This window comes from Alternaria ethzedia (genome assembly GCF_023757985.1).
Source record: "Alternaria ethzedia strain BMP 0044 chromosome Unknown scaffold_30, whole genome shotgun sequence".
In the NCBI taxonomy this organism is placed as follows: Eukaryota; Fungi; Ascomycota; class Dothideomycetes; order Pleosporales; family Pleosporaceae; genus Alternaria; species Alternaria ethzedia.
Window position 1 is genome coordinate 292,540 of NW_026056223.1, and position 16,342 is coordinate 308,881.

The following is a 16,342-nucleotide window of genomic DNA, read 5'->3' on the forward strand; positions in this document are numbered from 1 at the left end:
CTGTCAATTGGAAGTGGCACTTTTTCGATCATGCCGAACCTCTCGTTCCGTCGAATCGTTACTGTAGAATCTTCAGCAGCATTCAAGCTGATCAATTCCATAATGCGGGGGAACATTGATCCATTTCCAGTCCTTGACTACCCTGTGGAGCTGAACAAGATATTTCAGACACGCCAAGCGTCACCTCACGACTGCTTGCAGGATGGGAAAACACTGTTACACGTGAGCTTTTTACCCCCATCTTCTGACTACATGAGGCATTACTAAATACTGACAGTACCTTTGTGCACGTATCAACACAATGGCGATGATGATGAGCCCCAGAAGCGTTAAAACCTGTCAATTGTTTCTAGATCGTCTTCTAAGTTACATGACTTACGCAGATGCATCGGACACTGACGACAGCGGAAGGTAAGCAAGACGCAATGCTGGAACCCGAAACGACTAATCATATGTGGTCAGAACATGCGTGGACCTCCTGTTGCAACAATCGCGCGTCTACCACACATCCAAATCTGGATTCAAGATCTTGGCGTCCGATCTTCTGCGTTACGACCTAAGAATATCCACGGCTATTGACTCTGACCAAAATTATAGTTCGTGGGTAGGAACTTCGTTCACATGTTTCCCAGATCCTTTTCTTGACCTCAGTGACACCACTGTGGCAGCGCTACTAAGATCGGAAATGGAATTCAGGAGCGCGATTCAAACGCAAAGTTCTAACCAAGTGTGGAAAAAAGGAGAGACATCAAACTTGTATCATATGACAACTCTTATGGGCTGGACACGCGGCTGCCAGATCCTCCTCGATGCTCATTTGAGCTATACATCAGGTGCGCCTCCGGCATGGTCGCGTGCCTTACTTCTCTTGGAGGCCGTGGACTCTCATAGTCAAGATATGGTGCAATTCTGGCTTGATGTACGCGAAAATGCTACGGCAGAATGTCTTCTAGACATTGGAGGTTTAGAACTTGCCGTTATACACGCATTGGCGGGTTCTCAAGTGGATATAGCGGAGATCGTGGCCGCACATCTGATCGAACAGAGACACCAGCTTCTACAGATGATAGAAAAATCTGGCATCGAATGCGAGTGCGTCGAAAGATCAAAAGGCGTTCTTGACGCCCACGCCACGTGTGCAACGCATGCACTTGACAGAATAGGCCTCAAGATTCCGCCATCTCTTCGGCCGACTTCAGTCAACATATACAACGTCCCTGCGATCTATAACGTATTTCTACAAGCCGATTCCAAATTTTTGCCAAATTCTACGTTGGAGATCTTACAATTCCTGTACGACGCTGGCTTCAAGGATGTTGCTATAGTAGACAAAGAATGCTGCCACGGTGTGGCTTGCTCGCCATTGCACCTCGGAATCGCATCCTGGGCGAAACATCTTACTTGTCTTGGGAAAATGCCCGAGTTTTTCAAAATGATAGACTGGTTCCTAGGCAAAGGGGCGGACATCACCGATTGCTGGCCGGAGTCAAAGATCACCGCATTACATTATCTTAGCGCAAAAGTATCCCACTTCATGCTAGTCAGTGAATTAGCGGTTTTGGACGATCTTTGCGATATAATTGCAAACACATTCCGACACGCGGTCACAGACGATTGCGAATGCAGCTGTAGTACACACGGCTGTACTAGCATTGTTTCTTTCTTCAATACTACCAGCTCCCCGTACTTGTGCACAAGAATTATGATACCGGGAGGGATATTGGGTCTACTAAGGTTACAGCGCGTTCATGTTAACACTCAAGATTGGTATCAAAAGTGTCGCAAGTTTTTGCAATGCGTAGCAGAGGCGGCAAAGGATGCGGCGAATAGGTGGATAATCACCAACTTCATCAGGCTATGTATCTTTTCCTGGCTAGGCATTCGGCACACTTGCTGCGATCTCTGTCAGTTCATGGGCTCACTCATCGAAGTGGCCGAACCTGACCTTCAGCGTACGCCTCAACCGCGATACTCCCCAGACGAGTTGCGCCGCATCCAAGAAGAAGACGCCTATCTCGCACGTCTCCTAGAAGACTTGGTACTACTCTTTGACGCACGGTACGACTCGCATGACGGCGATCTATTATCTTTTGTCGACGATGTACTAGTACCGGAGGTCAACATCGTACTGGAACGACTGAAGCAAGAGGACGAGGCTGCACATGCTGCGGGTAGGCGAGAAATGGGTGTCATCATGGTTGATGAAGGCGAGAACGGTTTGATCGAAGAAGACGAAAGCGGATCGGTTGATGAGGTCGATAATGATGCTGTAGACGAATAAGGCGGAACACTGCGTGTCCCCCCGAGATGTAGTAATGATGGGGGCATAACATCTCACAATTCCTGGGTTCAACAGAGCAAGTAGACAAACGAATCTCATTACAAAATGATACAAGCCTACATTTCAGACCATCATACCAGCTCAAAGCTAAACGGGGGTATATCCACTACAAAAAAGAAGACAAGCATCGCTCACGCACAACCACGCTCACCACATCTAATGAAAAAGATCCTGAGCCGCAACAGCAGTCGCCTGCGCCTTAGCCGCCTCATTCGCCGCCGCCATAGCAGCAGAAAGATCATTATCAACCTTCTGCTGAGAAGAACTACCAGGCCGATTATTATCACCCGTTCCTTCCCGTTCTCCCACTGCGGCAGCAGCGAGATGTTGCAGGCCGGCCATGTTGGGTTCTAGCGCGGGGCTGGCCTGCTCAGGACCCGTGTAGGGAGGTGTGGAAGACTTCTTCTTGTGGAGGAGATCGCCGATTGCGGTTTCCCAGCCCAGACCGTCGGAGCTGCGGTGGATGATTTGGCCGTTTGATAAAGCGTCGCTCATCTCTTTGATGGTTGCACTTGCTTCTGGTTTCATTTCGCCTCGGTCGTTTAGTTCGGTGAGGGATGTGGCGACTAGAGCGGCGAAGATGTGGTGCAAGGGAGTGATGGCGCCGCTCATGAGGTTGCTGAGCAAGTCTTTGGTGACTTCGAGAACCTCGGCTGATGGCAAATTCTGCCCTGAAAGTCGTGCGATGAACACTCTGAGATACTGGTGCGCCAGATGAGGGGGCGAGTTACTCGTCAAGGTGGTCAGGTCGATGGACTGCTTGATTTCATCTAGTGCTCCGTTGAGGTACTCTGACTCTGTGGTTCCGGGTTTGAGCGCGGAAAAGGCGAATGGAGCTGCTGGATCTACGTTTGGGATACTGCCTGCGCGATTGACGTAGGCTATGCGGCCAACAAGTAGGGCAACACCTGATGAAGATTAGTCTCGGATAGTCATCAATGGAAAGAGCTTGCACTTACGAGCGAGATAATAAGCGACTTCACCCAGGGCTGAGTAATCGTCTCGCGAAAGTGTTCCAGAGTATCGTCGAATCATCATGTCCGTCGATTGACTAGACGCGTGGAAACGGTCTATGATCAACGCAGTCCAATATACGCGGCGAGCTGTCTGATACACTTCGAGATCTTGTTCTTTCAGTCCAGCCAAAGTTCTGGCATCATTTATTCCGACATCTGCAATGCACGCTGAGACACGGGCGAGCAGTCCAGTAGTACTACCTATAATGCTTGGGCCAGGCCTGTCAGATGCTGCGGCAAGCAGAATTAGTGACTGGCAGTACACCAAGTGGTTATAGAACCGTCGTGAGCTATCCGTGTCATGAAGACAATAGTTTGCCGCGTCGACTGAAGTAAAGCACTGTTGTAACAGCTGATTAAGACTGATATCGATAGGTGGCAGAGCCTTCGAGGCGATGGACCGGATACATCCTTCTAGTACGAGGAAGAACGTCTCTCGCAGCTTCGACGGACAGTTTGTAAGGCGGTTTAGTTGTGACTCGTGATGTGGCAGAACAGGCAACGTGGGATGAATGATGTTGTAATACCTGAGATATGGTTTAGTGTCTGGCAAAATGCACATGTGCGGGTATACGTACGCTTTGAGAATCTCTTCATGAGAGCCTGTGATAAGACTCCCGCCCAAACTCATTTCTCCAAAAGAGGTACGACGGTTGCCATTGAGCGACGAGTCTTGATCACCTAATACAGGCAGACCATGTGCGTCCACAGATCCACCATTACCGCGATCCTGTGCGGACCAGTTGGGCCGGCTGAAAGCCTCGTGGAACCCGTCTGTCATGGAGTGAGTGCGCTGACGCTTGAACTGCGGTGGGCTCTGAGTATCGGGAAACGGCTGATCGCCCAACGTTCCGAAATCGAAGTTATGCGACTGCGCCGGAGGATGGTGAATCTGGCTTTCGAGCGAATTAAGGCGGTCCGCAAGTTCTTTGATGTAGCTGGAAATTGTTAGCAGACTCGCCAAACTGCACACAATCCACATACCCTTTGCTTGGGCCGCGCTTCATAGGCTGACGACTGAACTGACAGCGGGCGCCAGTCCGTTTGCAACTAGAGCAGGCTTCTGGGCCGTTCTCGCTGGTCGCGTCGCATCGTATCTACCCAGCGTAAGCGCATGTTGTGCAGGATTGGAGGCATCGCATACCTTCTTCCTTCGGCATTCGTCGCAGGCGCGTGAGACTTTGGAGCGTTTGCGATTCGGGTCGTTGGGATCGTACGGGTCGTGATGTCCGTCCATATTCATGACATGTTGCGCCATTTGCTGTGGAGAATGCGTCGGGCGCGTTGGACCTGCAAAATGCGGATGCGCGCCCATGGCAGGTCCCATATGAGCCATCTGCTGGTACTGAGGCTGCTGGGGACCGACTGGATGCATCATGTCTCCACCGTCGCGCAGCTGCTGTAGGTTCTCCTGAAGGCGCAATTCGGGATCAGTCAACTGGTGTTGCTGCGCCGGTGGTGTGCCATTCTGGTTCGCGTATTGGCCTGGCCCTCCTCCCATTTGCGTATCCGAGTCTCCGTAGCCAGCCATTTTTCAGCGCGTCGTATTCGAGATTGCGAGTAGAAATGTCGTGGAGAGTTATCCAGGGCACCGGTCCGGTATTGTTGCGCGATCGCGCGCGAGGTTCTGGTGTTGGAAAGCGAGAGGAGCGTGTTGTGTAAGAGGCCGCCGAGGAGAGTTGTGCGAGCTTTGCGATTTTTGCGCTAGCGTGAACCATGGCAAGAGAGAACAGGTCCTCATGGCCTTGGATGAATGGGAGAGTGACAACAACATTATGGTGGTTGTCGTTTTCCTAAGACATGGGAGATGTTATCTGCTTGCAGCGTGGATCGGAAGCTACTAACTGGTCGGTGACGACGTCGCTGTTGGATTATCTTTTCACCGTACGCGCTCCGGGCGGCCAGTGGGAGCACCATGCACAGCCATCATCAGAAATGCCCGCACACTGCAACCGATGATGAATAGCATTATGGACGTCAAGAGACTGCTGAATTAGCCATATTTTTCTGCTGCCACTGTACTGCTGCTGCGCGATATTGACCTCGTCCTGTCTATCATGCGCTGATCCATTGGTGTTCAGATGATGGTTTTAGTGCCGACTTACTTGGGTTACCACACACTACAATGAGCTCGCCATAAAAAGTGCCCGGTGCACTTGGACACGTTGAGCAAGACGTTCAACAATTTCGAGCCATTGGTGGGTACGCGGTCTGGAGAATCACCGTATCATATGATATACGTACACCTGTTCACGGGTCACGATTATGTACAAGGCCAGTGCATACCGAATCCGAAGTCGTTCAATGTCAGATGCTGTAATTACTCCGGCTCTCGTAGATTAGCGCTACCAGAGTTCCACGAGACGATCAACGACTTGACGGCTGGCTGCAGCGTCAAGCGTAAGATCACCAGGATCTCCCGTATAAGAGCGGTGCAATACACCGACAGAGTATACCCCACGGAGAAGCCATGGGGTCCCGTTTCAAAAACATTATGCCAACGCTGTGCCCAGTGGTCCCAAGGGCTAGACGCTCTGTTGGATCTAAATTCCATTTGTCCCACAAAAGATCAAATTCGAGTCGACGGGCTAGCGCTCCCTGGGCCGGAGGATTCATGTGAGATATACAAGCGGGCACTGTACCTGAGAGTAATGGATAGGCTTGCTTCCGGTTCTATATGTGCTGGACGCTATCGACGCAGACAATAGTGATGATCTCCACTTGGCAACGGGCGACGGATGCTTCGAGTTACGGCCGTCGCGGTAAGGGAAACATGCTGACTCGACAAGCGAATCGCGTCCGCAATGAAACATGCCGTGCGTGGAGTCCCGCATGATTAGAGGCGGGCTGGCGAGGCCAGCGCAGCACAGGAGCAGGCTCCGTCGCAGGCGTCGTAGGCGTCCGGTGTGGATCGCGACGGCGGCGGGCTGGCGGATGGCAGGATTCATGCGGTGAGAAGGTGCTGCTGGCTCGCACCTGCACCTGCGCTTGCACTTGCATGCAAGTGTGGGATTCCCGCGCTAGCCCAAAGGAGCCGCCGTCATGATGGCTGATCGCGCTTGCTTCGAGCGTCGAGGTCTGAGCGCACTTGCCGATGACGCTAAGCCCCACAGCCAATTACACGCCGCGCAGGGCCGTGTGCGTTCCTCTTAACCTGTTCCTCCCGCTCGCTCTCTTCCCTCTCATCACTACCTCACCCGCACAACACCACATAGTATACTGGTCTGGTCGTTCCCAAGGAGCTCCGTCTAACGCTTTCGGCCAGCGCCTCTTGCGCTCGGTTCCCCTTTGATCTCCCACTCCACTCTCCACTCCATCCTGTCGTCCTCGGTCTCATTCCCCGGCGTTCACGGTTACAAGTCAGCATACCATACCATTGCCCAAGATACCCTCTGGCGTTTGAACTAGCTTCTTTTGAATCCTACTATTCTTCCCTGTATCTTTACCCAGACGCTCACACCGCGCGTGTGGCATTATTTCGTCATTTTTCGCCGCTTCTAGCCAGTTGGCTCCCTGGACCGCTCCTACCCAGCTGCTCGTAGCCAGCTGCGACGACCGCACTCGGCCGTTATCGCCCCGGTATGCCTGTTATCGATGGCGAGAAATGGGCTTGCTCGTCCTGCATCAAGGGCCACCGTGTGAGCGGTTGCAACCACACTGGTATGTCGCTCAGTGCGACGCTTCACGACCTTACAGTGCTAATTTCGTCTTGAAGATCGGGATCTCCACCACATCAACCCCAAGGGTCGTCCTGTCAAGCAATGCGAGCACTGTCGCGGTGCGCGCAAGTCCAAGTCTCATCACGCCAAGTGTGATTGTGGCGACAAGAAGGACAAGGACTTGCACAAAGACAAAGGCGACGCGAAGAGTGAGCTCACATCTGGCTTGGCCGTCGCCGACATCTCTGACATTACTCTAGCTCATGACAACCGCTGCCAGTGCCACTCCGGCGGCAAGTGCTTGTGTGGCACAAAGAAGGAAGAGATCGATCTCAAGATCGACACTACCCGGCAGACGCTCCACGATGCTCGCGCGAAACCCAAGTTGACTGCGACGCACTCGGAGAGCCACTTGACCGTCTTCGCGAACGGCCACCACAAGCCTTGCCATCGCAACAACAACTCGGCCCACGTCTCTGGCCTTCCGTACAAGATTCCTCGTCCGCATACGCTACACGGCCATGCCGCCTTCTCCGCTCTCTCGCAAGAGAAGAGTACTCGCAGCAAGCCTGAACCGCCCGCTACCCGCTCCATGGACACGCTCTCGTTATCGAACAACGACTTCCACACCATGTTCGGCTCTACACAGCGCTGTGCCGACAAGTCGCCGACTCCCAACGTCGGCGGTAGCCTCGACACATTCGGTTTCAACGAGATGTTCAGCAGTCAGCCCGGCGTCTTTCAACAAGACGGCGAGTCTCCCAACAGCAACGTCAGCGACACGTTCTCGAACCAGTGGCCATGGATAGCCAACAGTGTAACACCCGTGAACAGTACGTTCGGTCTGGGCAGCCTGTCCACTTCGCCATCGCAAGATTGCCTCCCCAATATGGATAGCGACTGGTTGACAGCATCTGCTGGCTTTGACCACGTCTGGTCTGCTACTGATCTCCCGCTGGACCCTAGCAAGTTCAACGACGACTTGGCGCAGCCGATCTCACACAGCGGAGAGTCCAAACTCAGCGGTCCCGGCCTTACTGTAGCGTCGTCTGCGCACTCGGAAATTGGAGAGCCAGCCCTCTTCGGTGACTTGGACTTCAAAGCCCCTCAGTCGGCTGCCAGCGAGTCGCTCTTCTGGGAAGATACCCCTGCGTATCGCTTTAGCACTGCCGTACCGAGTGAATCCGTCAACGCGCCCATGCCAATGGCCACTACGGCACCCATGCCGAACATGCTTGGCTTCGATCCTATCTACGCCAAGAGCATGACTGCTGCGCCAGCAACTATGACGAGTACCGCCTCGCCTGACTTTGCCGACACAGCCGCCCTCTCGATGCCTAGCAATTTCGAAGATGTTGTTCCCATGGACCCATGGCCTATAGATCAGACCAATGGTGCTTTCAACGCGATGAACAATTTTGATCTATCTTACACCAACAACGGTTGGTTTTAGACGCCTGCGAAGGGACAGCCAGCTCTTGCAGCTACTGTCGCTTTTGATGACGCCATGATTGATGACGCTGCTGGTGCGCGATGATACCAACGCCTAGGCGATCTCTATTCATATCTTCTTTTAGTCTTCATGACTACCCTTTTGACTATCGGTCGCCTGTGTATATTTTATGACCTGGCCCGAACCATTCGCTTCATGTGCGTTTGAGGCCGTTCTACATAGATCGCCGCCATCACTGTTTGTTGCATTTGAGTGTTGAACAAGCAAGCATACGTATATACAATGGGATGGATTTGGGTGGTGATTTCAATGCTTGGGCGGTTTGCCCGTGGGGGTTTCGCAAAAGTATAGACGGAGCCTTTGGCGTTCTGACGTCTGGCCCACAATGAAATAAGAAAGTAAAATGATTCTGCGTCTCCATGTGCTTCGTGAACTCGCATTGTCAATTGAGGCATCCCGACGGACCCCTCAAGCATCGCAAAGTGACGTCCTTGAGTCGCAGCCTGCAGGGCGTGCCGCACGGCCGCAAGGTTCGCTTTCATCCTCCTCCACCAATTAGCGTCTCTGCCAATCCAATTTTTTCAGGGTTCCCGCCTCGCCCACACGACGTATTCCTCAAGCGGCCAGATGAGACGCCCTGCATGCGAAGCGTGGAGCGCAGAGATTTTCGCTGACCTTCCAAGTTTCCTCTGATCGGTCGACAGGGATAGGCTATCTCCCAGCAAAACCGTGATTAACCTTTTGGACGCGCATGCTCTGTCAAGATCCCACGTTGGGGTCGTCCTGCACCAAAGGACGATGAGGTGCGTCGATGATCGGCGACAGATGTAACACCACTACGTCGTCTCACGGGATGCGCGACGAGAGCGCTACGCCAGGCGCTCGCGGCGGCAGCGATTGAATCGACGTGATCACTCGCAATGCTACGCACTGCACAAGAGCATGTGCCGGGGCGGCCTCGGTGGCATCGGCTATCAAGGCTAAACATCTCAGTCGTTGCGCAACCACCTTGTCGTAGCTCCAAGCGCGGCAAAGTCAGTCAGTTAGCTAGGCGCATCGCACTGCACCGTCAGGAAAGCTAAATCAGCAGCATGACCACGAGCATGTCATCCCACTTACGAGCTGCTGCTTGCGGATGCGTTCACAATCCGGCGCCCGCTGCACAGCACAAACAAAGAACCGCTGTTTGTGTGTGTTGTGCATGCCAATGCCCAGTGCACAGCCTCCCTTTTACGCTTCTTTACGAACCGCCAGAGTGGGAGGTGTGCAGTGGGCGTTCTGGCGAACCAGATGCGGGTAAGCTGGGTGTGCTCACTCGTTTTCGTAATGGGGGCGGGTGCATACTTCCTCACGATAGTGCTAGTCAGCCGTTTTCATCGCCCCAACAGATAATAAAGAACAAAAGTTGTTGTAGCTATTGTTCACGAGAACAGAGAGGTAGCTCAGCTTATTAACAATGGTCGCTCGAACCGAGCTTTCGAGATAATCACTCATCGCGAACTTGCAACCGCAGCGGTACCCTCTCTCTTGCCTTCGTAACGAAGCAAGCGTTCCAATAGCGAAAATCACGCACGCATGCAATGCATCTATAGACTTTCGCATATGTAGCCGCGGACAATCCCGCCTAGCGAACTGAACTTCCTTCTCGAGAGTCGCGGCATAGCGATATGTGAAGGTGTATGGAATGTCTAGACGCCATGCGTCGCATCGCTTGCATCATGATACCTTTTCCCGCGGGTTTTCGGGCGTTCGCAGACTGCGTGGACTTTGCGGGGTCTGGTGGAAGAACCAGCTTATTGGCGCTAGTAACCCCGTCCAGAATGTCAGAAGACGAGCGCGCTCTGTTGGAACACCATCTTGAGGGTTCTGGTGGTTCTCAGATCAATGCAGACGTACGTCAGTCAACCTCAGGGACCCTTCCTTCAGACAAGGCAAGATCGTCGATCCCTGAATCCCCTACCTTCGGCATCGGCCGTCGGTATCGCTGTCTGTCTGCTGTCGCACCTGTCGCACACGCTCTCTATCGGACCTTTCGGCAGGACCCTGAAAAACTGCCCTTGTCCTTGACCCTGGCGTCTCTCTGACACCCGTTCAAAATGATGTCAACGTCTCGTGTTTGTCCTTCGCGTTCTTTGAACCGAGGCAAGAGGCAAGCGAAGAGACAACGAGGTTCCACCGTTCCACCGACTTTTTCCCCTTTGGGTAGTACAGCCAGTTGGATATCGCGATCGCCAACACCGACAATGATTCAGTTTTTTTTTGCGAGTTGGAGTTCGCGCGTGGCTGTATTGTGGGGGTTGTGGGGGTGAGGAATCATCTGCTTTTACAGTATCTATTGCGCTGCGGATCGAGTGCAAACTACTGGTGAGGAAAAGAATGAGGCGGAACATGCCCGGGCAGCTGGCATTGCTGCGTTTCGCGTACAGTACCCAGGTGAGGGTAGTTCGCGATTGTGATTGCAAGTAACACGAGACGCGACGTCATCGCCCGTCCAAGAGGTCGGTTGCTAATAACCGTCTCATTTCCGAGCGTAGACATGGGGATCAGCTGTCGCTAAGCAAGTCCCCGGATATGCTGTGAACACTAGTTCAACGTTATGCTTCTGTTCCGATGCTGAGGTGCAAGGTTCGGATGTAAGTCATCAATCACATGCACGCGCGGAGAATTTCCGCTTCACCCTGCATGCAGCTGGCGAGTCGATCGCTGGAATGTGACGGTCAAGCTTTCTTTTGGTTGCACGTTGCACGGCGGGATTGGTGGCGCGTTTACCGCGTGTAGGTGTCGCATAGATGGGACTGGCGGTGTCGATGCTGGAAAAGTAAGCTGCATGGCGCAAACAAAGGGGTGTACGCTTGGTCTTCGTCGAGTATCGATGCATTGAAAGCGGTTTTACTGGCGGTGTGGTGTACCCAGTGTGCGCGTGTGTGTAGAAAAGGAACAGGAGATTGATTCAGATGATGAGTGTCGTGAAGGTGATGTATCAGAAGAAGTGAAGATGCGTCTCTGAGGAAAGCGATACGTATCTCTGTGAGGCAACGGCAAACATCCAATGAAGGTTGTGGAAACAATTGATAATGGAAAGTGTCCCCAAACGACCAATTCGAGAAGTTGACTGTCGAATATCAATACTACATTAGGGAAAAAAAAGCGCATCAATATTGTACACAACACACACTGAACCCCTTCATCCCTCCTCATACCTGATATAAGGAAGACACTGAACAAGCCTGCAGCCTACACTAGAACAGCAAACAAGAAGACGTAGCGTCATGGTAGACCCATCGGTGTTTAGCCTTTCCCTTCAATAAAGTACTCGGCTCGCCTTCTCTTCACCCTAACCATCCCCCTCCACCTCCACTTCTTCATACCCACTCCCCCAATCAATCGGCTGATACCCACTGAATAAGCTATCTCCCAACTGGTACCCCGGTTTGCTAAAGTACGTCGACATGCGCCCCATGAAAACGGGTGGTGTATCGTAGTCTTCGTCTGTGTAGTAGGAAGGCTCTTGAGGTATGGCAGTGTAGTTCGCTTGTGATGGCCAATAGGATGAAGATGGGTTTTCTCTGGGAAGAGGAGTAGGGGGAGGTGATGTCTGTGTTGCGGTGGTAGTGTAGGTGGGTTTTTGCGGGGTCGGTGAGGGGTTTGGTGTAGCGTGGCAGTTGCATGTGCATGAGGGAGTTTCTGAAGTGGGTCTTGATTGAGGTGGAGGACTCTGTTGTAATGTCGTGGGTTCGTGGTTCAGGGCGGACTGTGATGATGGTGGCAATGGTGTGCTCTCGACTGGTGCTGGAGATATCGTCTTCGTCGACACCGGCTCGCGGTCTGGCTCTATCACTGGCTCGGTGTCTGTCCTCTGATCTGACTTTTGCGACGACTCCATCTTCTCCGAATCGCCTACACCTGACCCAAGAGCTGTCCACTGCGATATATACGAAGGTCGTCCCGGTTGCCTCATCTGCCCCTCAACAATCGTCTCCCCCAACAGCGAAATGTCCGAGTTGGTTCTCGAATTCGTATAACTCAAGCTCGGCGGCCGACTCGCTCGTTGCGAGCTGATTGAACTCGATCTTTTACTCCTATTTGTATCGCTCAGTCCGCCATCCGATCGTATGCTCGTCTCTGACAATGGCCGCAAGAATGACACCGTTCTCGATCGTCTCAGTGCCTGTCGATCAAGTTTCTCTTCATCCTCAGTAGGCGCCGGCTTCTTCAGTTCCGGCTCTTTGTACTCTAGCTTGCCGTTCTTGTCGGATGCGAAGTATTCCTCGCCTCGGCCGAAGACGACTTGAAGGGATGCGAAATCTCGTGTAGTGCCGTTAGTGGGGTAGAGCCAGTCTTTGAGTGCGGGAGGGAGTTCGTGGCCATCTTTGAAGTGTCAGCATTGAACATTCCCATTCATCGGATAACGTATGCGCACCTTGTCTAAATTCTCCTCCTTTTGTCTTCCAGCAAACGTAGTATCGCTCAAAAGCACCGAATGCGCAGACTATCAGATCGTCCAGACTTTCGGGGTCGTTTGGGTCTTCTGGTATCTCGCCCAGACGTTTGTATAGCCGTGTCGATGCATCCATGGTGGGTACTCAGTAAAGTAGAAAGAAGCCGTGTAGGAGTTGCGGATCAGTCCTGTACGGAAACGGCCACGCGTGCGTCAGTCGACAATATTAAGAAAACGGACTATATGCCACAGAAAAGCAAATGATACCATCAAATGTAGGGCTCAGCCAAGTTCCAGTCGTTAGCAGTCAGTGTTAGGCATGTCTAGGTAGTTACCCCAGCTTGCAACGAGCAATCACTTTACCGCGCCACCTAACATTACCATATTCTCCATCAAACAGTTCTCGCTACATGACGCCTTGTTATCGCGTGATCAATACGGCATGTGACATTTCGCCAAAACGTGTCGGAAACCTGAAGCATTTGCGATGAGTGAGTCGGTCGGTGGTGGGTCGAGTTTCACATTTGCCGGTCCGCAACGCCATGCAACGGATGGTTTAGCCGGCAGATCCGTCGTATGCAGTAAAGTGTAACATCTCGATTGACTGTCGTTCGAGTTCTGGATGTTGGCGACTGTGAGAAGTGAGGTGGTAAAAGAGATGAGGAAAGTCGGTGGCACTGAGCGAATTATGGAAGGTGGCATTGACGCCTAATCGGTTTCGGGCATCAACACGGAACGTGATTACTCAACCAAGCACTACCTACCCTCAAGATAGATACCGTAATGTCTGATGGAATCTTTGTATTGATTTTTATCTTTCATCTTCGTGATGGTGTTCCAACGCTACATCACTTCGTCTTCCCATTCTCGTCCTCCAAGCCAACCAAGTCATCAATCTCCCTAAATAACGCCGACGTAGTCTTCCTTCCACCAGTGGTACCAGCATTTCCCCTACCCTTCCTACTCACAGAACTACTACCAGCTTTCCTACCCACTCCACCCGTACTTCCCCTCCCCTGACCCCCTCCAATCCTATCACTCATCCCCTGGTTCCCCTTCCCACTCGTCATAGTCCTCGCAAGCGACTGCCTCCCCAACGCCGCAGACGATGATCTCGGTGACGAATGAGATGTAGCGGCTCTGGAAGAGGATGGTGATGAGAGTTCAGAGATGGATCGATCTCTTTGCCGGCGATCGGGTGTGAGTCTTTGTGTCGACTGCTGCGAAGTTGATCGTCGTGATGAGGGACTCGGGCTTGGGCGGGGACTAGATCTATCTGGATATGGTCGACGGGGTAGAGATATCACCGGTCTGCCGTTTGATGTAGATTGAGCTGCGGATATGGCTGGGTCTTCGCGGATGGAGGGTGCACGTTGGCGGGGAGGTGTTACCGGTCGTTGGATTGACGGGTCGGATATAGACATTGTGGCTCCTGATGGCTGCGACCGCGTCGCCAGTGCTTTTGCTTGTTTCGCTTTGGAGACGGCGAGTGCTAGAGGGGCCGGTGTTGGTGAATCTTGGGGCTGTGTACTGACTCCAGGCACGCTCAGTGACGCATCTTCATTGGAGTATACAGAAGACGTGTTACTGTTGGCACGAGATCCGCGTTCACTCGATAGTCGCCTAGCCTCAGGACTAGACTTTTGCGCTGCTGCCATGGCTTCGAACTTCTGAGCTTGGGCTAGCGCTCGAGAGCCGCTGCTTCTGTTCAGCTTGGGCGTAGTCCGCTTCTCGCCGGGAGATGTGAATTGCTCTTCAGGTGATGATGTGGAGTCTGATTTCTCCTGGGTGCTTCCGAGCTCATCGATAAGTGTCGGCGGTAGTTGAACCTGTGGGACGTTCGCCTCACGTGAAGGGCTTCCAGTCTCTTCAGCGAGTGTTGACTGGGCTCCGGCTGGCACCGGTTTCGTTACGATAGGAGACGGGGAAGTTTCCATGACTGGTGGGCTGTCATTCTGACCCTCACCAGCCATCCGAACAGATGCATCATCTTGCCCTCTCGTCGGAGCCAAGGTTTCTTCATCAACCCCTCCGGCAGGCGAATACGCTGGCGGCGGTGTCCTTGATCGAAAAACCAAACTCTCCACCACCGGCGGCGGATCCTCAAAAATAGACTTCGGTATCTTCATCGGCCTCCAACCCTCTTCCTTCCCCTCTCCCACTGCAGCACCGACCCCCGGTCTGACCTCCACCTTCTCCCCACCTAACGGCTTCTCAACCGGCGCATCCTCCTCCCTCTCAACAGCCCTCTTAGTAGTCTGATCCGCCATCCTCTCGTCCGCCTCTTTCTTCCACCTCTTTTCCTTGCGACTGAGTTCGATCTCTAGTACCCTCGTACCAGGTGCAACTCTAGATTTGAGGCCGTCGTCATCAAGATCAAAGTACAAGCCCCATAGCCCGGGTGCTTGTTCAACTGCACACCACCCCTCCCAGCCATCGAATGTGAGCCGTCGGTCTTGACGCGTGCAATCGAATGGGCCTGTGAGATGCGGTTGTGCATCAGCTCTCACTCCGTATTTCGCTTCTCCCGTGTCTCTATCAACGTACACCCAGTTCATAATCGGTGCCACATCCGTAATGGTCGTTACAAGACCCTCGTAACTCGTATCCGGGTACGGTAAGTAATATCCAGCATAAGGATGACCCAGTGGACTTCCATCTTCTGTCCCGGTATCGATCCAGAGCTTCCCGTTTCTCAGTACGACTTGCCGGCCGTCGATTTCGCGGCTGCGATGCGAAGACTTGACGCATGTGGCGATGAGGTTGCAGCGGCGGGCACGGTGTTCTTCGCGCTTCTCTTTGGATTGCGATTGCCGGATCGCTTCTTGGGAGCCGAGGAGACCGGGGGCTACGATTGTGGCGATGAGGATTGAGAGGACCATTTTGCGTGTGCTGCATCGCGGGGATGCGTTTGCGGGTGGAGGTTGGCATGGACATGCACCATGTTCGCTATCGCTTGCAGATGGGATTCGATATGGTCTATGCGCATTACCGTGGTTCCATAGAATCGGGATCGCTTGATAGCTCCGGTGGTCTGATGGTCGCTCGACTGAGAACAAGAGTGTCCGAGCTGAGACGGTCGCCCTGAGCTTCACCAGCCCCTGTGTGTTTCATCGTCACAGCCGCCCCGCCGGCAGGCATAGCACATCCCCACAACATTCAAGCGACTGCGGTTGATCGTCTTGTCTGGACCCTTGATTCCCTTTGGGTAGTGAGGCTGGTACGAGACTCGGACGATGGCAGCGACTTTGAGACGCAGGAGTGCCACAACAGCCGTTTCGAGCGTTCAGCGCGACGTCGACTCACGGCAAAGGTGAACGGTGTGTGCTGTTGTCTTGTCTAATGGCCACTTTGCTTATAAGGCAGAGATATGGCACTTCGTCAAGGCCAGTACAGTTGACCTGCATCTCATCCTCACCATCCACCATCGCCAAT

At 53.0% G+C, this 16,342-nt stretch overlaps 5 protein-coding genes across 5 annotated transcripts; 2 read left to right on the top strand and 3 right to left on the bottom strand.

The window, feature by feature from the left end:
• Positions 1–1,702: 1,702 nt before the first annotated feature.
• Positions 1,703–2,281, top strand: J4E87_008944 (uncharacterized protein; the record flags this gene model as incomplete). The annotated part of the gene is made up of 1 exon (XM_049380527.1): positions 1,703–2,281. The coding sequence occupies one exon, from the start codon at positions 1,703–1,705 to the stop codon at positions 2,279–2,281; it is 579 nt and encodes a 192-aa protein (XP_049229802.1).
• Positions 2,282–2,497: 216 nt separating this feature from the next.
• J4E87_008945 (uncharacterized protein) lies at positions 2,498–4,888 on the bottom strand (the record flags this gene model as incomplete). The annotated part of the gene is made up of 5 exons (XM_049380528.1): positions 2,498–3,249; positions 3,301–3,884; positions 3,936–4,295; positions 4,342–4,454; positions 4,502–4,888. 5 exons carry the CDS (start codon positions 4,886–4,888, stop codon positions 2,498–2,500), a joined length of 2,196 nt encoding a protein of 731 aa, XP_049229803.1.
• A 2,050-nt stretch (positions 4,889–6,938) lies between these two features.
• Positions 6,939–8,469, top strand: J4E87_008946 (uncharacterized protein; the record flags this gene model as incomplete). Its single annotated transcript, XM_049380529.1, has 3 exons — positions 6,939–7,017; positions 7,073–7,225; positions 7,277–8,469. 3 exons carry the CDS (start codon positions 6,939–6,941, stop codon positions 8,467–8,469), a joined length of 1,425 nt encoding a protein of 474 aa, XP_049229804.1.
• Positions 8,470–11,903: 3,434 nt separating this feature from the next.
• On the bottom strand, positions 11,904–13,043 carry J4E87_008947 (uncharacterized protein; the record flags this gene model as incomplete). Its single annotated transcript, XM_049380530.1, has 3 exons — positions 11,904–12,294; positions 12,615–12,837; positions 12,890–13,043. 3 exons carry the CDS (start codon positions 13,041–13,043, stop codon positions 11,904–11,906), a joined length of 768 nt encoding a protein of 255 aa, XP_049229805.1.
• Positions 13,044–13,942: 899 nt separating this feature from the next.
• Positions 13,943–15,789, bottom strand: J4E87_008948 (uncharacterized protein; the record flags this gene model as incomplete). Its single annotated transcript, XM_049380531.1, has 2 exons — positions 13,943–14,047; positions 14,215–15,789. 2 exons carry the CDS (start codon positions 15,787–15,789, stop codon positions 13,943–13,945), a joined length of 1,680 nt encoding a protein of 559 aa, XP_049229806.1.
• Between the last annotated feature and the right edge of the window lie 553 nt (positions 15,790–16,342).